The sequence below is a fragment of the Atractosteus spatula genome, chromosome 9 (genome assembly GCF_055471065.1).
Source record: "Atractosteus spatula isolate fAtrSpa1 chromosome 9, fAtrSpa1.hap1, whole genome shotgun sequence".
Lineage (NCBI taxonomy): Eukaryota > Metazoa > Chordata > Actinopteri > Semionotiformes > Lepisosteidae > Atractosteus > Atractosteus spatula.
The window spans coordinates 4,505,115-4,531,309 of NC_142714.1; the positions used below are offsets into that span (position 1 = coordinate 4,505,115).

At 40.8% G+C, this 26,195-nt stretch overlaps 1 protein-coding gene across 1 annotated transcript; it reads right to left on the reverse strand.

The window, feature by feature from the left end:
• Positions 1-336: 336 nt before the first annotated feature.
• Positions 337-10,482, reverse strand: dact1 (dishevelled binding antagonist of beta catenin 1). Its single transcript, XM_088926073.1, has 4 exons — positions 9,798-10,482; positions 6,360-6,492; positions 4,528-4,683; positions 337-2,830 (listed from the first exon to the last, which is right to left on the reverse strand). Exons 1-4 carry the CDS (start codon positions 10,131-10,133, stop codon positions 981-983), a joined length of 2,475 nt encoding a protein of 824 aa, XP_088782199.1. The 5' UTR covers positions 10,134-10,482; the 3' UTR covers positions 337-980.
• Positions 10,483-26,195: the final 15,713 nt, after the last annotated feature.

Genomic DNA, 26,195 nt, shown 5'->3' on the forward strand with positions numbered 1-26,195 from the left:
TTAAAAGCAGAAGTATTTCACAATTTGAACTGTTATGTCTGATAATCGATGCATTACCAATGGTGTAAATCTACAATGCGTTTTATGGGAGTCCATGTTTTCTGTACAAGAAGTCTGGAAATATCAAGAGCTATCACATTACTCTTTAAAACATTTTGTGTATCCTTTTTATTTATTATTGTCATTCTATAAAGCGCTTTGAGAAGCCACCTTTAAAGGCCCTATATAAAATAAAGTTTATTATTACCACTACATAAAATACAGGGTTTTACTACCAATCTGTTGACAGCCTTCCTTCTTTGTACTACAGCTAACAAAGCAATGAAATACAATTCATTTTAAAGCAGACATTTATTAAAGCTTAAAAAGATAATACACCAGTATTAACAATATACTTAAAATGTACTATATACAATGAATTGCAATTTACATCTATTTGGCATCAACAGAACAGTAAAGCAGTTAACCATGCATATAGTACCACTAAGTACATACAACAAAAGCACCATGTTATCGCAGTTAACGTGAAGCTGCCCCTAAACAAGACTGTATCCAGAGCTAAGCTTCCACTCCTCTAATTAATGATGGGCCTGAACACCAAATACCTTCCACTTCAATGAAGACTATCCAAATATATTAAGTTATAAATATCTTTTAATATGAAAAGAAATGTTGTCAGTGTTTTACATTTACGAAATGCAAATGCACTACTGCAAATCTTCAATAATAAATATAAAAATGGGCTACATAAACAGGTGAGGAGGCTATACAAATCTAACGGTTTCTTAGCAGTGTCCCATTTTCCATGATTGGTTTAGAAAGTGCAGGTTTACGGGAAGCAGCTGGATAATTTTTGCACCCGATTAAGTTTCGGCTGAGCATCCTCAGGTGCAGGCACAGAAATGACAGCCTAGGCACTTTGTGGGTGAAAACAGGCCAGTTGCACTGGATATTCCACTGCCAAGACTGATCTGCACGTTTCACACAGTTGTCATCAGTTTTAGGGAACCCGAACGGAACCGCAGAATTTTCTTCTTCAGATTGTGGGACGCCTTGATCTTCACAAAGGCCTTGGCCTGCGCCGAGGTGACCTCGGAGGGGACGACGGGCCCGATGGACTGTCCGAACTGCGGCCAGACCAGCCCCCCGCTTTCATCAGAGTCACTGGAAGTGGTGCTCTCACCCACGAAGTCCACCTCACTCAGACTAGACTCACTGTCCCCAAAGCAGTTAGTGGTGTAGTTGCTCTGCTCATCTTCACTGGTGTCCAACACAGTGGAGTGGAACAGCGAAGCGCATTCTGCTGAATATTCAGAATCGCTGCCAACGTACGAATAAGGGCTTGCGTACTGCACTGTGGGAGGCAAATATACAGCTGAGACCTGGCCCAGAACTTCCCTTTTCTGTCTCCTCCTTGCTTTCCTCATTGCTTCTTCATAGGGAACCTCAGTTATGGTTTTGTACCTGCGGTAGTCAGCGCGCTTGTATTTCGGTTTGGTCAGTATCACCTCTCTCCCATGCCCGTGGTGTCTGGGGGCTGCAGATTTGCCTGTGGACACTGGATATCTGCCTGCAAGACTGCTGTCCAAATGGGAGCTCCCCACCCTTTTTGTTTTAGAGGAGCTCTTCTTGGAAGCCTTGTGCAGGCTTGGAATGTCATCAGGGAAACGGCATTTTTTAGCCACAACCCTTGGCTTCTCCTGGCTGACCTCTGGAATGGGCTCAATGTTTGCCCTCGACTTCAGCCCGGCGCCCTTCACTTTCACGATTTTTACATTCCTGCCCCCTTTCCGGAGCTTCCCAGCCTGTCTCTGGGCAGGGATATACTGAGCACTGACCAGCCGCCCTCCTTCATCCTGACTCTGAGAGGAAGACCCCAGGCTTCTCAGCTCCAGGGGAGGCCTCTTCTCCAGAGGCAGAGGAACAGCTGGAGGAGACTTCAGGCTTTGTCTCGGAGACTGGGAGCCCTTGCGGTCATCTGGCATGGGTAGATATCGATTGCCACTGTCTTTCGGGGAGGAAGTGGAGTGAGGGGCACCCATCTCCTGGCAGTCTTTGGTCACAGTGCTCAGAGGAAGCCCCTTATTAGCCACAGAAGTATTCTTTTTGGAGAGACTATTAGTGTGAAATTCAATAGTGTTTGACAAGTGTTCGCTGTGTTGATGGTAGGCACTAGGGACCAGACTCTTTCCATTTTCCAGCTGATCAATCTTAGCTTCCGCCGGCCACTGCTTCATGGGAGACGCTGCACTGACATCAGCACTGCTTGTTGCACTGGAATGTAAACATGCCTGCCTGCTGGCCTTAAGGTCAGGAGTTTTTCCCTGTGCAGCACCAACAGTCTGTCGAACACAAATGCTACCTTGTCTTAAAATGCTCTTTGCGGGGTCTGTGTTTATACTTGTCCTTGGCTTATTGGTTCGTACTGGCTGGGCCCTCCTCTGCAGCAGCCCCAAGATGTAATGATCTAATCTCTTGTTTGAAGGTTGGTACGACGCTGGCCAGGAGGCGTTGTGAGGCTCTGGAGCCTGCTCAGGTTTCAGAAACTCGTTAGAAGGTTCGTTGGCTTTAAACTGGATTCCGTCCTCTTTGAAATGGCCGACAAGGGACTGAAAGAACATGGGGCTTTGCACAGCCACCGCGTGCAGTGGACTGGGGTACCGGTAGACGTCACTTCCATTTCTGGCGACCAAGTCACACTGGTACTTGGATTGACCGTCGGGTGTCCCATCAACGGAAGGAGAGTAAGGAGCTGAAAAGGATCTTCTGACCAACCCAGAGCTCTGGTCTTCACACTGCCCTTCGCAGTCAGCACAGCCCACAAGGTCATCTAGAACAAGGTATAAATCAGAATTATTAGGTGTGAGAACTGCCTACGTCACCTGAAGGTTGTGTGCACAAAAAGATCAGTGAATAGCATTTCACATCAGTCATTTGCAGGTTTGAATTGCTCCTTTTAAAATTTCACGCACTGGAAATATACCATTTCATACACCATATTATTTAATATGCTGAGCTCCCCGGTTCCGGCTGACGACTGCATAATAATTTTCTCCGAGTTAAAATTTACAAAAATGCAGGTGGACTTCTAAATAGAAAACACCCGTAAAGCCAATGAACGAATTACAAACAAAAAAGTTCACACATCCTATAAACACATCATCATTGCTTCTGCTCATCTAATGTTTTCAAAAACTGTCAGATAACTGGAAATTAATTGTACAATGACTTAGTCATCCATCTATTTAATGCTTATTTTGGCATGTTGTGGTGCCTTTATGCCCTCTGCAATCTTCCATGTCTAAGCTCCTGTGAACACCCCACATGAAGATTAATAGCTTGTCAATAGCTTCATCTTTCTTCACGCATAAGCCTATTATTTTCATCATTATAGTAAGCTCAGACTGATATTCAAAATGAGGGCTTAAAATTTTCTTCAGATAAATGCTAAATGGCTTTTCCTTTATAGCCTTATGCAAAGGTCACCAACAATGGAGAGGGAAATACATGTTAATATCTTCAGCGAACACTTTTTACAGAACAATTGTGAACACTTTCAGAGACTGAAAGAATCCTACTTAGAAAGCAATTCATAATTCAGTTCATAATTTAAAATGGCTTAAAATGGTATTAAACCAGTTATTCCTTTTCAGGTACCAGCAGAAAAAAAAACAGTAAGGAGTCTAATCTGAAGATGATGTCAATAGAAAACCTTCTCTACAATCTGTGGTAAATTAAGTTGCTCATAAAAGGTTTTGAAATGTAGAGAATTTCGTGCATCATTTCAGGAATCAGATGGGAAATAGGTTTACAGACAGCATGCTGAGCCAAAACCTCTCATTTGTAAACTAAGTTAATTGTGTAAGATTCTCAATTTAGAACATACAGTACTCAGGGATAGTTGGTAGCAGAAATGAAAGCACTGATCTTTTTTCTAGATGTAATTGACTTTTTCTAGGTGAAATACCAGCATTCTGAAATAATGCAAATCTATTCCACATCTAACCAAACACATTTAATTGCACTTGCAATTAATGTAAAACAAATTCATTGAAAGTAGGGATAACTTCCTGAGATGGATGTTGTAGAGGCTCTAATTCAACATTTTCTGCTCAGAATAAACCTCCTGCTGTTACCAAACTCTCCCCCAGCTGCATTATGTTAAAAAATCATTTTTAAAAGTTTCAGTAAATTCAGATGGTGCCAGACATTTCTGAATCCACTGTTTACAGCAACCTCCTTTTCACTGTGTGAAAAACACCTTAGTGAGACCTGTACCTATTCTGTTCTTTCTCCACTGTTCAATAAGTAAGGGGCTAGTGGGAGTTTTAATGAGTGCAAAACACCATCAGAACCAGTAAGTAAGTGAAAGCTCATAGCTCCTCTGCAGAGACAGGAACTGGGGGGTGTGGGGGGGGTCACTGCTGCACACAGACCACACAAAACCCCCGGGTGTACAGTGCTCCCACCACCCCCTCCTGCCACACACAGATCTCTCCCACAGAAACCTCCTCGGTCGGAGCTCACCTGCGGGCTTGGGCTGCCCATCTGCAGCACCCAGCGACGTATCCAGAGGGTTGCAGAAGCAGCTGCTCGAGCGACAACTGGATAAACACTCGCTGAAAACGGAGTTGGAGGAGTTGGAAAGGGACCCCGAAGTCCCATCACTCAGCTCATAAAACCCTAGGATGAGATGGGAGGAAGGTTTATGCACAGATTTTACACCTTAAGGGGTGGAGGCTGTCATTTAAGAATTTACAACAAGACAGACTGAGTTGTAAAAGAAACTCAGTTTTAAATAAGAAGCTTACACTGTGTGCCTATGGGAAAAATATGGAACTAGAATGCATTTAGATTTTTTTGTGCACTGCTACTGGAATGCTTTTCTTATTTTGAATAGGCTCTTGTCTCAAATCATAAGATCCTATATTGTGGCACATCAGGATAATCTTTTAAATACAAAAACAGAATTGTGTTGACTGTATGTCACCAGTGTCCTCCAAGATATACTTGCAGATTAAGACAAAAAGAGACTAAGCCTTGTAAAAAATGCAGGTTACCAAAAAAGGAAACATTTTTAAAGTCACAGTAGATTTCCACACTTATATCTCAAGACAAAAAAGTTTAAGTGCATTTGCAGTTTACAGTTACCTTCTGCATCAGTACATTGCACATTAAGATTAAAAAGGAATAAGATTTCATGCTAGACTCAGGGACACCACCTAAAATGCCTTCATCTCTGCACTGCATGAGATAAACTACATTGAAACAGATTAGGTAAATAAAAGCTGACATTTCATAGGAAAATGGTCATCATTCAGCATTTGTTAACACCAAAATAGTGTTTACTATCTCCTTCTGATAAGATGACATCTCTCAAATTTGTTTAATTAAGTTTGTTTTCTTAATGAAAGGAGTCACTGACCTACGGGTGATTTAAGAGACCATTGACATCTTAAAACCAGCTTTGGCAGATATGGAGAGGTGTTTTTCTGGTTTTCTAAATAAACAAATTTCCAATTCTGTGATGCTGCCTCTTATCTCTTAACATCTTTCAAAGACAAAATTAAACTTTTAACGTTCAGAGCTAATGCCTTTCTAAAGCACATCCTATATCACTGTTTGTTCAAGATGAGAAAAATCCATCACTGACTGGCTTCTGCTAGGCGCAGGGCAAAAGCTCCTACCACTGATTGTTTAGAAATGGTCAACAATTTCTGCACCGACTACAGCACCCAAAGTAACACTATACAAATCGCATTGTGAACTGGTACAGTAAATCACTGTGAGCAAGAATGAACAGCCAGGGGCCAAAACCTTCTCCAAAACTATGATAACTATTACTGGTTTCAAGACACTCAAATTCCAGGCAACTGCTGCAAGACAAATTAAGTATTAGAAGTGCATCTAAAATCCATTAGTCACCAAGCCACAATAAATTTACATGATAACTTTAACCATGTATTAAATTTTGAATTATAATCAAATAACTCAATTTAATGTTAAGATTATACTGGAACCCAGAATAATAGACCAAAAGATCTTTGGTCGTGCAAACTCCTTTGCTTTACTGTGTAAAGAGGAAGCAGCATTTTCAGATCAGTTAATGACATATAAGTAATGGAGAATCAGAAAACCGATAAGATCACAACCCTCACAGCCAAAAAAAAAAGCCACATCAGGCTTTATTGCAGGTTTAAGTGAAAAGATAAATATTTTACACCACAGGGCCAAAAGACAAGACAGTACAGAAGCCTGCCTTAATTTCAATAGGCAACATAGGTGTCCTTGAATAGATATGCTTGCATATTTGTCTTCAAAAAAAAATTCTGGTTTTAAAATGGGTCTGGAGGGCTCACCTGAGCTGGGCCGGCTGTCCGTTTCCAGGTGGTCAATGGACACTTTCTCCGAGTCCAGCCGGAGATCGCTGATCTGGCGGTCCAGCTCCTGCAGCTGACTGATCAGGCCAGCGTCTCTCCTCCGCAGGCAGTTCTGCAAGACCAAGAGAACTGCGCTGTCATTTCCCAATGCCTGCCTGGCAACAGCACATCCTCAAACCGCTCTCTGCACCTTAAACATACTGCACAAGCCAGAGCTCAAAAAGCCTGCCAACAGAAAAATCTGCAATCAATTAAGAAGAAATGTTATTGGAATCCCTAATACTCAGTCATCTAATTTTAGCTGTGAGCCTCTGGAAAAAAAAAAACTTTGTATAAGAAGTCCAGCTGCTTGGAAATGCATTTGAAAATCTATCACTTAGTTATGTGCGAGAAACCTAAAAACTGAAAAGCTGCATTACCAGAATATTTCATTCAAATTGAATGCCTTAGCAAGTACACTACCAAAAAAAAAAGATTTCTTACTGTGAAAACTAAACACATATTACAAAAAAAATATTAAAATGTCTTTCCTGTGCAAATTGCATTTAATATTCTATGTTCTAGCTCATGAAATCAGCATGGCAAAAAAAATCTGTTTGCTAAGAACTTCAGAAGAATTACTTTTCTTAAAATACTGGCATAAACACTAAGTATTAATGCATGAAAGCGATTTGCATTTATTTGTTCTGGGGGGATAAATCTATTACACACTGTACTAGTAGTTGGGCAACCAGGGAGTCCACATTGTTTTACATTCCTGACTTGAAACTCCTATCACACAGAAGTGCTGCATCTCTCATCTTGTCAATATACTGTATTACGATGGAACTGTGCCACGCCACGAGTCTCTGCCCATGCATTCAGCCACCCAACTAATAAAAAGGCACCTTTTAACGTGTTTTGGAGCATCATTCAGTTTGACCCCTTGAAGCCATCATTTGACAGATGTCTCAAGAATCTCATGTTGGCAAGTCGGTGAACACCTTTCCTTCCCCATAAAGGGATTAATGCTCCACAATTATGTGTTCAATTAAGTAACCTACAACAATTGTAAGAATTCAAAAACATTGCCACCCCACACCCCTTTCGGATTTGGAATGAAGCGTTGTTCTGAAAACTGAGAACACTGTACGGCTTAGGTCATTAAAGTTGGGGTTTCGGATAACACCCACAATCCTTTATTTTCATCTCTCCTATTGGGCCAAGGAGAGGCAGGGCTAAAATGTAACCATTCACGCCCACCGCCATGACATTATAAATCACAACTGACATTTAGAATCACTGGTCATTTCAGATTTGTGCCTAGCATTTTAACGAGCATTTGTGCATAACCTCCATAATACAACACTCACTCATTCAGCGCTGTGAAAGGCTGCTGTCGCTTCTCGGAGCGACGTCCCAGCTCGTGAAACGGGCTCTTGACAGGAGCTCGATGTGATTAATGTGTGCTCTGTTAAGAGCACGCTAGAAGCGTCTAAATCACGACTTTATAGAAAGGACAATTCCGCAAAGCCATTCGGCACCCTTTTTAATAAAAAAAATCCGCGATTCCGAGATCAAATCTGTGACAAGGTGTCCATGCATCATCAAATAATTTTATTGCCTTTTTTTTGTTCGTTACAAAACCAAAGGACTAGAAATCGTTTTTTTTATTCGAAAAGAGGATCCTCTACACAAAAAGGGAGTTATTCGTAAATAGATTTGAAGAGAATTAAATAACTTCTCTCGTGAGTGAATGCTTTACTGATAACCCACACAGAGTTGTATCCATTTACAGTATACAGCGGGGCATTTTATTGAGGTGACTCACTCAAGGGTACAATAGTATTCCAGCTGGTATTTGAACCCCTTGGACCACAAACTTCACAGCTACGACTCCAGAAACCTATCCGCTGTTCCACACTGCTGCAATCGCCTTTATAATCAATTTCTGCACACTGATGGCTGTATACCTGGCCAACAGAAATAAATGAACAACAGACACGTATATTTTTCTTCAAAGTGCGCTCTCTGACTAAGGAGCCCTGCGGGTTTTGAAACGACCTTGAATGTAAACCAGAATTCCCAAGGTGGAAGCAGATTTTATGGTGAGACAAACCAATCGCCCCTAGTGTGATTTATTACCATATGACATCAGTATCTTTCGGCGAAACGCTAGATCTGTCATATAAATTAATCTTCATTTGCTTAGTATAATCCCCGACATCTGAATGCAATAGAACAGCTTGATAGAAGAATATTAAACCTTGATTTTTTATCTCATTAATACAACGTTCAATTCATAATGAGTATAAATGCAATGCCACGCGAAATGCTGCATTTTCGCACCTCGGGCTTTTAAATCTGCTGCAGAATTTTGTGCCAACTACATTTAATGCCGGGGACGCTTCGATCGCTTAATGAGATTTAATCCCTTGGAGCTCGGCAGGGGGTTGGGGATCTGCTTGTAAAAAGTTAATTTCAATCACCCCGGCCATTGTAACTCATCGGCAAGTTTCGTAGTGGCAACTAGACCCCTCGCCGTCCGCGATGAGATTTTCACGGATTTATTTCGCCCTCCAGGAAGTTCAATTCAAATAGCCTTCGTTCCATTCTAATCGATGGCTTGTTTTTCACTATCAATTCTCCCATTCCCGATGCCGAACAAATGCACAGAGCTGGCCCGCATTATTTGCTCCCTAAGCACTAGATGTAAAGCCAAAACGACATTAGTCTGAGGCTTGGCAGGTATTTGACTGTGCAGCGTTACAGCTTTTGCCAGTGGAAAATTAGTTTCAGCAGGCTCTCCTTTGCTGTAAATCTTTTCAACTATAAAATAAAGACGGTACTCCCTGTACTAAATTACAGCCTACAGAAAGAGGTTGCATTTAATATCATTAGGTGGAGGTTAAGGACCAAATTCTTCATTTGTTTTCAACGATGTATAAATCACAATCCCATCTCCGGCGTAATTGAAGACGTTCACGATTAAGAATATTGATCAACTAGATGCTGCTTTCATATTCTTAAGGTGCCTTTTCTCAATCGAATTCACGCCGCTACGCGTTTTTATTCCAAAGCACATATCTGTAATCAGACCCGGGAGCTTCCCGGTGAAAACGGGTGTTGCTTTAGGAGAAGAGTACGCAAAGTCATCACGATCCGCTAAAGAGAGGACGCCCGTTTAAGCCGTCTAAGAACTTCAAATGAAACAGCCTTCTTTTAATAAAACACACGTTGCGTTGCAGGACACCTGGAAACAAGAACTACAGCTCATAGCGACGTACTGTCGTGGGGGCAAAAATTAACCGCATCCAAACAGTCTCAACTTCTACTTCGCGTGTCATAAAGAAAAATCGGCTTTTAAAATAATTTAAAAAAACAGATACACAAATGACGCGTGTCAAACGGGTTACGGGTTACTATTTCGCTACCTACCAGCTGCTTTCTTAGTAATAAAATATTTTCTTCCAGTAGCTTTTCCTCCGAGTTCAAGAAGGCGTCCTCCGCGGCTCCGCTCGCGGTCGCCTCCCCGGCGAAAGCAGCGCTCTCCTGGCGCGTCAACACGCTCCTGACCAGCAGCTCCTGCCTCTGCCGCAGGTACTCCAGCTCTCCCAGCCCCGCCAGCGTCGCCTCCAGCCGCTCCCGGGTGCGCCAGCGATCCAGCTCCCCGTCCACCCGCTCCCGGCATCGCGTTTCACTGTCCAGCCTGTCCCTCGCCAGCAGACACTCCTTGGACACCGACATCGCCGCAACGGGGGCAGTTTGCTTCATGATATCCGGGCGAAAAATCAATTACATTGGTTTGGCCAGGGTGCGGGGGGGGGGGGGGGGGGCTACTTCAATTTAAAACGCATACAGGATTTAAAAAAAAAAGTTTTCAGGAGACAGTACAGAGGGAGCACGCACAATTACTTCTTTAAAACTTTTTTTGAACGCAATCTATAATTCCTCCTCGCGGAACGCTTATCATAAGGCAAGGCATGCACTGAAAATTTGGAGATGTTTAAGTTGTCAGGAATAAGCTGCGCCTTTCGTCCCCAGCCGGTTTTCAAGTTCTGTGGCTAATATCACAAGACCAACACACCTAGCGTGCATCACCGCCGGCAGCTCAGCCCCTACTAACAGCGAGCTGCAAGACCCAGCGCTCAGACCAGCCTCCTGTCCTTCATGCCGGCTCTAAGGATCGGGTGCTCCGCGCTGCCTCCGGGTCCTAGTGCGAGTAAACAGCGCCGAAGCGTCCGGCACTTAAAAAAAAACTCATTATGTGCAACAGAAGCCAGAGGCTGCCGACGTCATTACTATAGGTGCGCGATGAGTGACGATATTTTCAATGTAAATTCACTCTCATTCTGCAAGGGAAGAAAAATAAGCATGAGTTATTTCATTTTAATGACATCCTATTTGATTTCTCTTGTGGTACACATACATCATATTGGCCTAGATATAGCACACTAAGACGTAATAAAGAATGTGGTTGTAAGATTTAATTGTCTAACTCTAAATCATCTCTTGATTTAAGAAACACAGTAGATCTTAATGCAATTCTTCTAGACGTTAAACCTTTGTCCGTATCTTACATCCTGTAATTATCAAATGCTTCTTAAGCTAGAATTGTGCATAATAGAAATGTATTATGTATAAGTCCATAACGAAATTACCTAATATTTACTTATAAATGATGCAGTCTGCTAAACAAGACCATGAATCTCGATACTTAAGTACTAGAAGACCCGTAAGAGAACAAGGTGGAATAGCGCCCTCTGCTCGCAGAACCCAGCTACTGCATGACAATGATGAGCCTCAGGTGTTCATTAATATTTGCACAAAATCAATTATTGAACGTGGATAAAGTTTAGTACACCCTAAAATGCAAGTTAAAGTAAACGCGTTTTTCAAATCACCCCTAAAGCGTTTGGTTATTGCTTATTAAAAGCATTACTCCAAATACCATCCTGGTCTAATTACCGGTATAATCTGTCGTCGTTCTGAAAGACTCGCAGCAGACAGATTTGTCACCTCTCAGCTCTAATCAGCTTTGCACACAGACGTGAAAAGCAAGTCCATTACGACAATTCAGAAATCGACCTTGCCGCCTGGTGCGGCCTTTAATTTCATTTTTTACTGCTGTTCATAGACCGGAGCAGTAAAGAAGCGTGTCTCATGCATCATAAGTAATTGTTGGGAAGATGCGAAACGAATATTTGGTGTTGTGTAACACATTTCTTGAAAACACGTAATACTGAAATTAAAACCGGCTTAGAATGAAGATGCCATACAGTCAGACTTAAGATAGGGCCTTGGTTGGTGAAATGGGGTAGGATACTGTATCTGAGAGGAGACGCACACACATCATAATGTATATGTCAAGATAAGGCGATGGTTCGAGCTGTAAGAAAATATAAGCTGTGTATTAAAATCATTCAGAGTAAATGAAGATAGAAGTACATACTCTTAGTAGAAATCCAGAATGGAAAAAAAGAAGATACAAGCGCAGTTTGACAAAGGCCCGGTATGTCATCACCTCTTAGCTTGGGTATTAAAAACCCATCTTCTACTATTTCGATACCCACAGACGCTTGTGTCCTGTGATTTGTTCAAATAAAACGCAAGAACGCATTTCATGATCTGCAACCTTCACTTTACGATCCTCTGTTCCGCTTTATTTACAAATCTTTTAAAATGTAATTGAATGTAACTCTTACACATTTGGACACTGGCTGAAAAGAAACATTGACAATACTAACCTTAAGAAATTGTTTAGCCTCGAAAGGTCTAGCGACAAACTTCGTTTTGAACGTGATCCAAGTTATCCAGTCAGAAGCACCAAATACCGCACGTATGGTCTTTATTGTAGTTTGGGTTATTACGGAGCAGTCATTCCTTGAGTTTGGTTACACTTCCATTCATCTGCGATACATCCTCGGATCCGCAGTTCACAGAGGCTTTCTAACAATCAAAGTAAACTGTCATTCAGCTAATCTTTTATTCTCAAGGGGTGTGGAGGCAGAAAGTAATCTTGGTATTCTGTAAAATCTTTTGTTCCCGTTTCCTCTCCTATGCAGTTTGTCTATTGTGTCTTAAATGTGTTATCATTGTGGGTCCTATTAGGGTTTATTAACAAGTAGAGCTGTCTTTATCTGGAACACAAAGGAAGATGAAAGATAATAGCATCTATATTCAGATGGAATATATCATTTTAGCGTTCCGAACTTTAAAATCACATCGTTAAATCTATTTGTTCTGCCGAAAAAGAAATATTAAAAAGGATGGTTATTTTCCTTACATAATTTCAACTCAGGCTGTCGCTCAGCCATGCTTATGAATGTTGAGCTGCAGAATTTACTTCACCTCATACTGTATGTGTTTGCTAAACATTTGCTCATTTCATTAATGCAAAACACCAGCAATGTCTTACAGTAATCTAGGTATTATGTTGTATTTTGCGACTATGAGGGCTGTTTTCTCATTTTGATACATTTCCTAACAAAACTTTTTGAACATTTTACAATTTAACTTAATGGCTTTTTTTGGCTTTCTTCAACAGGACTTATGTTTTGTTTGGATGTAATTTTAAAACACACTGGGCACTGTTAAGGTTGTCTGAATGGCTGGTGGTCAGTCTTGACCGTTGTTCAACGTGTGATGACCTCAAAGCTTCGAATTCTACTTGCTAAAATAAAATTGCACAACAAAAAAATCTGGATGAAGTTTTTTTGCAAAATACTCAAAATTGGCAATTTTAAATGTCCTAAATAATGTTTCTTTCATAAGCTGTATTGCTATCTTTAACTCCTCAAAACAGCTGTGCTACTGCTTTTAACTGAATTGTCTTCTTTATGTCAGTGTCGTTAAGTTTGACTACTTTTCTCTATATGTATTCCCTGATTTCCTGAATATTTCATATTCTCCATCTCAGAGATGCAAATCAGGCCAAGAGCAGTGTCAGTGATAAAGGTCTGTTTGAGATATGACATTCAGGACCAGTGTCCTTAGCAAGTGACGAAAGTCTGTCTTCATTTCCGTATAGAAGGATTATTGTCTTGAAATACCATTTTATTTAATGACTTTTGGTATAGTTATTCTTTGTGTTGCAATGATTTCCTGAGATTCAAACTGGTATTAGCCATGCTCTGTTACACTGGACTGGATCCATAGGAGGACCACAGAAGGTGTCTCTAGGGAGTGTGTATTACACCCTGTTCATAGATCGTGAGAGTGGTGCACAATAAAAGCACGCTAAATTCACAGGAACTGCAGCAAAAGCATGACAAAACCATGGTAGAATTGCACAAACCACTTTGCAGAGGTACGTTTCTTTTGCAGTGTCGATAAGTGTTACAATGTATGCAGAAAACTGGATCCTAGAAATAAATACAAATGTACTGTACTTTCTGCTTTCTTTTGATTCCTTATTGCATTACTGTAGCTAGTCAAAACAAGAAGGTGTCTTTCTCATTGAAATTGAGAGCCACTGCAAGAAACATGCCTGCTCAATCAGCAGTGGGTGATTTTCCCATATAGAAAGTCTACCAGGCAATACCTAGACATCACCATGGCTGAATTCCACACACCATTACTTGGCACTTTTGAAGTCGGATATCTATCCTGTGCTGTTGTTTTGGTTTCGCTTAAATATAAATGTGCATGCCAGAATTGACTTGGAAGGCTTTCTTTCAGTTTTAGAACCAAACCAAATACTGTGATCTCACTTTCATGTTTTGTCTGGACTCTTAAGGCTAATTGTGTCCCTGAGGATTCGTGCCAGATCCTGAGATTCACATTTCCATGGCTGTGCACCTGTACAGCTTCTCCTCTTGTGTAGTTCCACATCTTCAGCCATGTGCTGCAGGAACAATCCCATGAAACCTACAGTAGGTATTCTATAGATGAGTTGCTTTGAGCTGATGATCATCATGGCTTATCAAATGTTAAGAGATAGAGATATTGCCATACAGTATGTACATGTACATTGGAATTCTTATAAAATTATTAAAACTTATAAGATTCTTGCTGTTACACATATTGCCAATATGAGTGATTCCAAATAAAATGCTGTCTGCCCTAGCTAAATGCCAAAACAAAGAATAATCATTTATTACAATTGGATGCTTATTCCACAGTGGTTGTCTGTTTGAACTAAGCAAGAACAGCAATTGTTCTAGGAGTTCTACTAACGAGCTATTTTCATATTGACCTGTTAACAGCTGCTCACAGAGGTCAGTAGTTTATCAGATGCTTTGACACATCATTTACGTCTTCTAGATGCAGCATAGGGAAACAATAACAGAATGTTAGGATGTATTAAATCATAGCATGCTACATTAAAATAGCACTGTGCACTGGTAAGGACCATTAAGAATATGGTGTATAATTCTGATCCCCAGATTAGAAAAATGACACTTCTGCTCTGGAATCAGTCTGGACTAACTAGACAGATTCTTGGACTCAAAGGAATGCCCTATGCTGAGAGGCCAAGAGAACTGAACTTTTTTCTTGGACAGAGAAGATGGCGAGGAGAACTGATCCCAGTATTCAAAATCCTCAAAGGAACCTGACAAATCAACCCAATGGACATGTTGAAATTCAGCAGTGAAAAACACACCAGAAGACACAACTGGAAACTGTGTGGAAATGCCTTTAAAACTGAGTACAGGAGAACAAGGAACTCAGACGAATGGCCTCTTCTTGTCTGTAACTTGTTTTTAAAGTCCTTATGAGTAAACGCAACATGCTCTGCATTGCTTTACAGCCATCACAGCTGTTGCACATCAATAACTGTACATGCAAAACAATCCAGACTGGTCGCAGAATGATGGCATTAAGATAGGAAGAAAGAAAAAGACAAATCTGTATCTATACTGTCTGGATTTACAGCACAACACTTCAGCTTTATTCGGTGCCAGGAAGGAGAACCAGGAAAGAGTGTCAGGACTGTTAATCTATATGTCATCCCTTGTTTCATGTCAGTACAACACATCAAACAGGAAGGACATCACCTGACAGCTTCCACATCATTTAGCTCAGTTAAAAAGGCAAGTCTGTGTGACGCGTGAATCTGAACAGGGATGAAGCAAGAGTCTTCGTGGAAATTCTGCTTTGTGCTTTAACGCCAAAACAGTGGTCTTGAAACCATTCCCTTTGGAAACCCGCGGACAATATAAAACACGTACTAGGTAAGGGACATCAAAGGAGAGGATTCATTTAGTGTATTAAAAATAGCTCATATCTTTTTCAGAAGGTCAGTACAGCAAGAGACCAGTGGTGATGCCAACAGCACATATGTTATTAATAAAATTGTTTTTTTTCTCAAACAGAAGTGATTATTTCCACTTATAGTAAAGAATACATAATTATACATAAAAAGAAAGTATATAAGAAATCACCATCCCTGCACCACACCACGGCTTTCATCTGATTTCTTCAAGAAACATCTGCACTAACCCTCACATATAAGAACTCTTAAGGCGTGTAATTTCATTGCTGGTTTGGAGGAACAACCCTGTATTTTGAAAACATTATTAAAATGCCACGGGCTATGAACATCGTGTCATTAAAATGTACTTGCTCCACTAAAACCACATACGTTCGCAATACGTGAGAAATTCAGTGTAAGTTTAAATGTTGTATCTGCCAGATGCACATGGAGTCACAAAGGAAACAAGCAGCCCCCCTTCAGGAAGAAGGTCTTAGGGAGCTGACCATAGCTCAATACACTGCCCAGAGAAGTTGGGGATGGTGAGCACGGACCCCCAGATCTTATTAAGGTCTTAAGGTCAAATATAAATCAAATATAAATAATAACATCATGGTGGATTGATGGTCAGATTTAATCATTCCTATTTTCTTTTCATATTTCAAAAGCTCCCAAACTTTATGACTAAAGGGCCAAGTGATGTTTCATTCATTGTTTTGCAAAGGGAAAGTGCAAGGACAATTTCATATAACCTTAGAAAAGAAGTAATTCCACATTTTTTTGCATGCTAACCAGGAATTTAGCCAATCTGTAAAAAGCCGAATGCCAAAAAAAAAAACTGTCAGAGTTCTCATGTTGATGTTTTCTAAACAAAATCATCCGAGGAATTAACATAGTTCCTGTTTGCTGATAAATGGCTTTAGAATCAGCAGGGTTCAGTAGTTGTAAACTTAATTAAAAACATTGCACCTAGGTAAAATTCATTCTTGTTTTCTCAACAGCATCCAGCATTTACCTTTCAGACTTGTTTGAATATGGCTAAATGACTGATTTCCTGCTAGGAAGCAGAGTGAAGGGAAAATGGTTGACAATTATCAGACCCAAACAAAGCTGGTCCCTTCTCTTTAAATCTGATAGGGATTTAGGAAATGGGATCCATGAACATCTTTATGAGAAACAGATGTCTGAACCAGCCACCAGCCTTCTGCAAATATCCCAAGCCTAAACATTTGCCACTTCTCAAGCAATGTTTAATTACATTTTGACTGCATCACTGAGTTTCAGGTCGACAAAAACAAGTTGTAATTCAACATCAGGAAAAATATTTTTTTGCTGGATGCTTTTACAGTAGACACCTAAAAATGCTTAACATTACAAAGGAAAGTGCTATTCGTTAATGCCTTGAGGGTGAGAGCACTTCCCCTTGCATTTCCATGTCATGAAGCCATTAGTGTGCTTATGTTACACCAAATAGCTCAATTAAATAATAGGGCCTTATTATGTTAACTTTCTGCTCTATCACAATTATTGAGTCAGGAGAAAGATGGAGGGATATCCAGTGGCCATGCTGAATTTTCTGCACAAGTTTCATCTTTATTTAAAGTTAAAACTTGAAGAACTAGTAACCTACAGCAACACACTTTGAAAAAATAATAATATGCAAGCTCAAGGAAGGTATGCAAAAAGCTCTTGGGAAACTGTTCAGGATAAATCTGTGAAAACAAAACTTCTTTCCTATATACATCGATGTCTCAGATATGTTTTTTTTCTGTTCATGAATGCCTCTGGACTTCAGGAAATACTTTTATCTAGACCCAGGTAGTAAAGTTCATTGGAAAATCTTTAGGATTATACCATGATCTCTCTCTATTTCTTATAGAAGAGAAGTAGCAAGAAAGCACTGAGGATGATGCAGCCTTTCTCAGAATAGTCAGATAATTGTTGGATGAAGTAATCTTTGCTCATCCATCTGCATCTCAGGGGTTTTCAGAGGTACAAATACAAAATGCTCCAATTGGGAGCATGGAGAGATGTTTAAATTATTTTTCTATTCTGATGCTCATTTAACTTGGGAATTAAGGCCTGTGTTCATTTAACAAGGGCACCATTACAAGTCACAGGCAGGCTGAATATACTGTATGTACTGTAGATGGCAGTTTGTCAAAGATACAGGTTAGCGAGGTAAGAATTGATAAAAAATTACACAGTCAGGACAGGTGTAAGCTGTGAGGCAGCTGTGAGAACTACTGTGCCACTGTGTTGCTCTGAAACAATGATTCATGTTTGATCAACAAATAATAAAACCCCTTTCTCTGGAGTGCAGTAGATAAAAAAAAATACATAACAGTTAGAAACAAGAGGAAGCGTTCGTCCCATCTAGGCCATTCGGTAGTTAGTAGTTAACTGATCTGAGGAGCTCATTGAAAGAAGTCAGAATCGGGATCAACAACATTGCTGAAAAATCCTTCCATCTTTCCACTTTTCATCATGGGAGTAACCTCTACTTTGTTCTCTGCAGCTTGTGCAGTGACACACTCACCCACTCAAGCCCTTATTGCGACGGTGAAGCTGTGACAGAGGTTCCCTAGGAAAACCGCATGCTTGCTTTCAAACAAAATGTCTTCTGAAACATATGGGTCTTTGTGCCCAAACTTCTTCCACACATGCAACATGCAGGAACATATACTAACAGCCCATGTCAGCACCAACAGGGTCAAGCAGTGTGACTTGTACTTGTTGAGAGACGCTCTGGCAGACTAATACATCTTTCAGAAGGGAACTCCAGAATGTAAAACAACAGTGACAGCAGGAAACGAAAATGAACTGAGGTAAAGCACATATAGGTGTATATTACACCAAGGAGTAGGAATTTTAAAATACACAAACAGAAAAAATATAAAAAAAGAGAACAGAACACTCTACAATATTTCTTGGGGTTCTAAGTGGCACAATTTTTAGAGAAAGAAGAAAACGATTACTAAGTAATTGAAAATCCCTTACAATTAAACACTTATGAATATTTTAAAAGCACTCTGTGTCTCATAATTAAAAAATCATACTGTCTTCCTGGCAAGTTCCAATTTGCTGATCTAATCTCCTGTTGCTCTCTCACTGAGGTGTGTACCAGCTCTGTTAGTAAGAAAAACATCAGTTAATATGCCCCAGATGAGGGAATAAATAATACATTGAGAAATAATCATTAGGAAGTGATGATCTGTGATACAGGCAGCTTTAAAGCTTACATTTTCAATTGATTTAATGTGTAATTTTGTGTTTTGATCCTGGCACTCCAAGATAAGTGTAAGTTAGCAAAGTGAAAGAAAGGCAGATGGCTCACCTCTTACACAGCTAAATGTGGTTTGCACCGATTTAGAATCTCTCCTCAGTTGCTGGTCGGGGGTAGCTTCAGACAAAGCAGTCAAAGGTGAGGTCAGCATGCCCACAGGCAATGGTCAAGTTCACCTCTGTTGTGCTTTGGTGAGCTCCCGAGAATCAAGCCAGACACCCTCCTGTCTCAGGTGTCTCAGCCTGACGGATGTGACCCAGAGGACTAACATGCCTCTCTCAGCCCAGGGATTCCAGGCTGGGCAGGAGTTCGGCCGTGTCTTCCTCCCCTGACCTCCCAGCTGAGCTGAGGCCCAACTCAGAAGACATCTTAGGACAGAGAAGCTGTTGAATTGGGTCAGGAAGTACTCAAAGAACCCTATATACAGTAGCAACACATGGAAAGACAAAGGCATTAAGTTGTTTTAGCCTGTAAAAGTCTATAATAGCCTGTTTTAGCCTGTAAAAGTTATCACGGCAATTTTTTTTCAGCTGACATGCAAATGTTTTATCAACTTTTAATGAAGATGTGTGGGCAGTAGGCATTTTTTTACCCATACACTGTGAAGAACATTTTTCATGTTGTGCATGAATATGATCAAAAGTAAACGGAATGTTTGAGAAGTATACAAGCTGACATTGAAGACAATTTGAAAGAGATGTGTTCCTTACAGACAGTACAGTCTTTTAGTATAGAGCAAGAGTTCTTCAGACTCTGACCACTGACCATTGCTGTAGTAACCAGGGCCGTCAGCCAAGGCCCAGTATCTGTGAAGCGCCATCATTGTGCTGCACACAAAACCGATCTACCGCTGTGGTCATCCAGGCAGTCCTTCAGAGCTTACTTACTGTCACGTCCTGAGACCATAAAATTAATTAATGGTCACATAATGTGAGCTTGTATAATACAAATTACTGCAGCTCAGAAAGGCTCTTTTTTTCAGCGGACACGCATGAATAAAGGAAAAGCTCCTGCCGCCTCTTGTCCACATGAATGACCCTGTATCCTCTGGGCCCAAGGAGAAGACGCTTGTAATGCCCCTGCCAGTGAAAAGGGCTGCATGACACACCTGGCCCAATGCCACTTTTCCCCAGGAACAATGACACCCCCTCAGAACATGCGCAATGGGCATTTATTAAATAAAACGTCAACCATAAAGAGTCTCACCTGGCTTCAGTTAGGATCCCCTGCAGAGGAAAATTCACCAGGTGGAGGAGGGATGCAAAAGAAATGAGAGAGTAGAAGAGAGATTTATTCGGGCATTTGGGGAAATGTCATCCTGGGGGGGTTACAAGCTGGATTATATTTGGGTGCCATCATTCCTAACATTTGTTACAAATTCCATTTACTTTAAAGCGGTGGTGCACAATGCATGTTTAACTGAACTGTTTCAAGTGCTCAGGCTAATTAACTAATTAATAAACACCTGAAAGTATCAAAAACGGTGCAGGAGACTCGTGGGATGCTGTGGTGTTTTGCTGGGTTAGGAGACTTTCACCACAACAGTTTAGCTGCAGTAAAGCCATCCAGTCGACAACAATACCACTTTTTTAACACTGCCCAATTGACGACTGGTCACCCAGAACTGACGATCTGCAAAGCTATCGTATTTAAACACATTCATGAGTAATACTTAAAATGCCACTGAGTGAAGAAATTACAGGGTGAGTTTGAATGCAAGGATGACAGGGAACCTGATACAGTCAGGTTTAACAAGCCACAGAATACAGAGCTGTTAGAAAAAAGAGGTGATAGAGATGATCTGAAATCATACAAGGACACTTAATGTTTTATTTCCCATTAATAACAATAACACCTATTAGGAACATACTGTATATATTATCTCGAACATATTTTCAATATGCAAAAGTTCATCATGTCAAATGTAATATAAAAGCATAACAGTATTGCTGTAAACACATTTTGTGAGCATGGGCCACTACATAGAAACATATCATCTCATGTAAACATATACTGTATGATTATACTGCATAGACACAATACAATGTATTTTATAATAGGCATCATAGGCAGTGAAAAGATGGTAATGATAAGGTCGGAGGGTGTAGTTGTTGAATATATTATCCACACAGCATCATAATCAGTGCCGATGTACCCGATTCACGAGGCGGGTGTGTTAAGTCTTTTGTGATTAAACCACACCAGCAGCTCAAGGACATGAAGATGTTGTCATGGTGAGATATTTTTCTCCTTCTTCCCGGCAATTCATCCTGCTGATTTGTTTGCCATTAAAAAATGCTTTGGGTGATTAAAAGCCAGAGATTTCACTCTAGGGACCCACTGAAATCAGCAGCTTTTCTTCACTTTGAGTTTTTAAGTCGAACGACCTTTAAAATCCAAGGTGTTTGAAAATTCATTTGCATGTATTGTCCCTAGTTTCCCTTCTAGGACCTGAATTATGACCCATGTTTTTCCTGAACTGTGCTGAAATAAATTTAACAGCTGCTCAGTTTAATATTGCCCTGCGTTGGAAAGCTCCAGCTCTCGCTCTTAAAGCAGGGGAAAAATGTTCAGGGTGAACACTAGTGGGGATGAGCAGGGATGACGTTACCCAGAGCTCGGAGACCATGAACAGGCACATGCTTGTCCAGGCTGAAATAGGACAGAATCCCCCTAAACAGCACCTGCAGCCCTGTGCGAAGCACGCATCACGGATGTACATCTTATAGTATATGGCCCCCAGCAGTGGCTAGACAGACTAGTGACCTGTGATGTTCACAGAAGGCCTGTTGATGAAAAATGATAGTCAGCATAGTGAATTTATCTCCCTTATGTCAGGTTAGGTAAATATATAAAAATATTTGTTCAAAATAAATATCCGACAAAAAGTTGTTTTAAGCATCCTATTAATTTAAGCACATTAATATATAACATTATAACATCAGTTTATGTGTTGTTGAAAACATAAACTACAGAAAGATGAAGTCTCACTTACAGCTCAATGTGCTTTTGACCTGTTCATTTGCAGTGTATCACGCCAGTCACATGGCAGATAAAGGAATAGCTTGTTAGTCTTTCACCAGGAGACACGAGAAGGCAGCTTGTATAACAGGTCACGCACCTACAGCTCTCCTGTGACAGTGCGGGTCATCATGCTGTCCGCTCTACTGGCTCGATACGCAGCCCCTCCCCGTGAGGCAGGAACTTTAATAATCATCCATTCGTCCAATTCAGGGTCGCAAGGGAGACGGAGCCCATCCCAGCAAACAACAGCTCACACAGACACAAACACAGGCACACTCACATAGCAGGGCCAGTTTTCCCAGAAGCCCATTTACCTCCCAGCATGCCTTTGGACTGTGGGAGGAAACTGAAGCACCCAGAGGAACCCCAAGTGAACAAACTCCACACAGAGAGCACCCGCCGTGTGAAATTGAACCCAGAGCCCCAGTGCGACAATGCTGACCACTGCAGCACCCTGAAGCCCTTCATCATGAATAAGAGATCCAACATTATAATTCTATTTTTCACATTCCAGTTGTATTTACTTTTCTTCAAAAACTCTGCTGCCGGTGTTTTCGCTTTTCACATTTGATTTTGTGTTCACATACAGTATCTGAATTTCCCCCATTCTGATCCTGCGTCTGAGGAATAGCTGTTAATTATACTCCAGTACTATTGTTTTCACTCTCCAGCTTCAGTGAGATTTTAACAAATGATGATGCACAAAATAAAAAAAAAACATCCAGTTCACTTGTTAAAGCAATTACCTTGATGCTGATATATTGTAATTCTGTTGCATTATTATGAAATCAATTGTATCCACTTAGTGTATTTATTTATGGAATTGTAAGTCACCCTGGATAAAAACATTTGCTCTTCTAATAATATATATATAGTGCCTATAAAAAAAACAATTTGAGCAATTGTCAGAGTTTCCCTAACCCTCGGCCCTCCCAAGCCATTTATTTCTATTTATTCCTGATATTTCTAATTCACTCCCAAATTTGTATTATTTTCTTCAATATTAACACAGTGTTTTTCGAGCCCCAGCCAGAAATGTTCAAACTTAAATTAAGTTCAATTTAAATATCAGTACACCAGTATGAAATAAATGAAAAAACGAAGACAAACTATTTACATTATCCAAGAGTACTCCACACTGCCAGGACTCATACATCTTTCTCCTCTCCTGCGTAACTATAATTTTAACGGGCTTCATCTTAGTGAGCAGACACCCAGATACCCTGGCTGTCTCGAGATCCCACTGCTAGCTCCCTGACACTTGATTCTGTCAGTGTCCTCTCAGAGCACCCAGGGAGCCCGAGCAGGGAGTGTTGCTGAGTAACTAACACTTGTAGGAAAATGTTCTGCTTGGCTGCAGTCTGCCCAGCCTCCTGGGGAGTTTGGTCTGCTGACAGCCATGCAGTATTGTATGCTCAATGAACTACATCTGATTGCTTCTTACTATTTATTACACGAACTCAGGTCAGCAGTTTTTCATGATTAAGAAAGATGACTGCTTCTGCGGAGTGAACACAGAGGCTCAAGGAATAAGAAGGGGGCTTCTGCCAAATGAAGGGGCCCTCCTGAACTGGAAGCAATGAGATCAACCCGTCTGTTACAAGAGATGCAGAAACGATCGAGATGTTCAGAAAACATCCTCTAAGCAATCCTGGCAAGCTGAGTGCAGAGGTGATGGAGAGAACATGGCTCTCGAACACGGTTTTCAAAGGATCTGAATCTCTGACATGTACTGCTAAATTGAACTGAGGCAACATTTGCATTAAAACAATGACAGGTGGTAAAATCACATGCTGTACTGTCAGATAAAACTCTTAAATATAAAGGAATTCCATAAAAGCTTAACTGTTTAAAATAAATCTAGTTTGATATGATTACTGCACGGTCATTCTGCACTTTTTCAGTCATGATTGTGACACATTCCACCAGAGTGTACAGATAAAGCCTCTTTCATGCCTCCGTTGCCATTTTCTATTCTTCCCTCCTAAAGTGGAAGGGTTGCACTTAAATCTCAAACGATCTCGGTGACCAGATTCATTTTTCCTGACCCCAAGTCTGAATTTCTAAAGTGTCTATTCAGTTCTGGGCAGACAAATTTTTTTTCCCACTGTTGCATTTGGATACGTTCATCCATCATAAGACTCAAGTCCATTTTCAAGATGTAAGGTGCTGAGAGACTCGGAATTCTTGCCAGAGCCTAGTATTCTGTATCAATTACTAATGTACTGTACTACACGCTATCCTATTGCACACTTTATGTAGACCTGTCAGCTATACTGCTAACATTAAATTATTCAGTAAGACCTGCATACAAACATGTTTTCTTTCATTTACACTTAATTAATCATTTAGTTTCTTAAAAGTTGTCTTTTCAAATATTCCCAGCGTTTTCCATATCCCAATCCTTATAGATAACCACCTCGAATCATACGGCCGGGAATGAGTGGTATGCGCTATAAAAATTAAAAATCATTTCTGAAATACCGAGTGTCTTTTGTTTTGGAGATACTTCTTCATTTCCAGACATTTCAATCCTGAGATTGAAATTTTTGCCTTTTTCAGTCATCTTGCTCAGACTGTCTGTTTCCAGTGAAATCCTGCAAGAATTTTGTGAGCCTGAAAGAATGGCTCTGAGTGCTGTGGATTCATCAGGAGTGACCTTAGCGGTCTTCCGTGTAGACAGACAGGTAAATACAGGCCACTGGCTTCTCCCTGGGCACCTGGGATGTGGGAGCAGGCCTGTGGCTGCCTCTCTAGCCAGAGCTGCAGTGGGTCTGAAACGCCTGTGGCTTTCTGGGATACCAGCACCTGAAACAGCACAGCAGGAGCCTGCAGGGCTGCCCAGGGGGGGAGAGGTTTGGGATTTCTTCAATCACCAGTGCCTCTGTTAGAACCGGATAGATTACGATTTTTTTCCAGGGTATGACAGGGCTTTTATTTCCCGACATCTTTATAAGTCGTCACGAGACCCAAGAATGTTACATTGTTTATCATAAGTGCCTCCAGCTCTCTTCTTTTAGAGGTACTGTACACTTCACAGATGTCCCTGGAAATCGAATATCATCAACAGTAAAGAAGGAGCGGCTACTATAGGCATGACCTTCATGTACAATTTCTTTTTTCTCGATGCGCGCATGTCATTATCGTCTTTGGGAATTTGTCGGTTTTTGATAGTGCTATTACAAAAGAGAATTTTTTTTTTATGTAGGGTATGTCCATGCCTCGGATAAAATGTGTGCAATTCCCAAGAAAGACCAATCAAGGGAATAGCTCCTGTCTGGTTGTCAGTGCTTTTTGAAAACTCGCCATCAGCTGATGGCCAGTGGCATGCAGCACATGTCCACATGTGCCAAACTCCAGTGTACACTGGAGGAGCATGACACCTAGCTGTCGGACGAGTTGTTCTGAGTGCCAGTACACACACTGTTTGCTAATAACAACTACGCTTCAAAACCACATTATGATACAGTACATGTAAAAATGGTGGAAGCAATATGAATTGAACTATTCAGATTTTTCTTTTTGCTGTGGTTGTAAACCAATGAATGATTAAAAATTGTATGCATTGAGGGAGAAGATATATTATGAAAATATTTAATATTTTAATATTCCAAATGTTAATACAGAAACAGCCGAACTTTGTCTATATACCTCACAAGAGCCTGTAAAACCCTGCCTATTCCCTGACTCCCCTCCCCCATTCTGTTTCTCTAATGTCTTCATTACCTAGCAGATGGTAACTGGAGAGAAAGATTGTGCAAATAACTCGAGCATTAAAACTAAACAGAGCCAAAAATAACCCCAGAGCAACATATAACACCCGGTGAAGTACAGAGAACGTGTCCAGGTTTCACTTAGCATTATTTTTTGGAAAGCTTAAATAAAATATACATAAACCGTAAAGAAATATATATTACACCTTTCAAGACAGCGAGGACAAAGTTACCATGACTGTATTTTTCTAGTTATTTTATACTGTGTCTAATTCACAGCAGCCCCAAGACACATCAGCCTCTCAGGCTCTTGGAAAAGGCCCTGGAAAATAAAAGGAGCTTTGTGAATCGATAGTCAATGCAATGCATTGTACACAGCTGCTGACAACAGCTGCCTCAGTGGGAGCTGGGCTTATAATGGCTGTTTTTCTTTTTCTTTTGGGCTGAATATTTCCTATTTAATGTCACTTAACTCTGCTCCTCCAGCTGACTTGCTCTCGTAGTCCTTCCTCTACTCCAGAATCTTCCAGCTCAGGTGATATACAGTAATTAGGCAGACAATAGTGGAGGAATCTTTTCCAGGAACATCTGGAAACAGCTGTTGTGCCAGACACTAA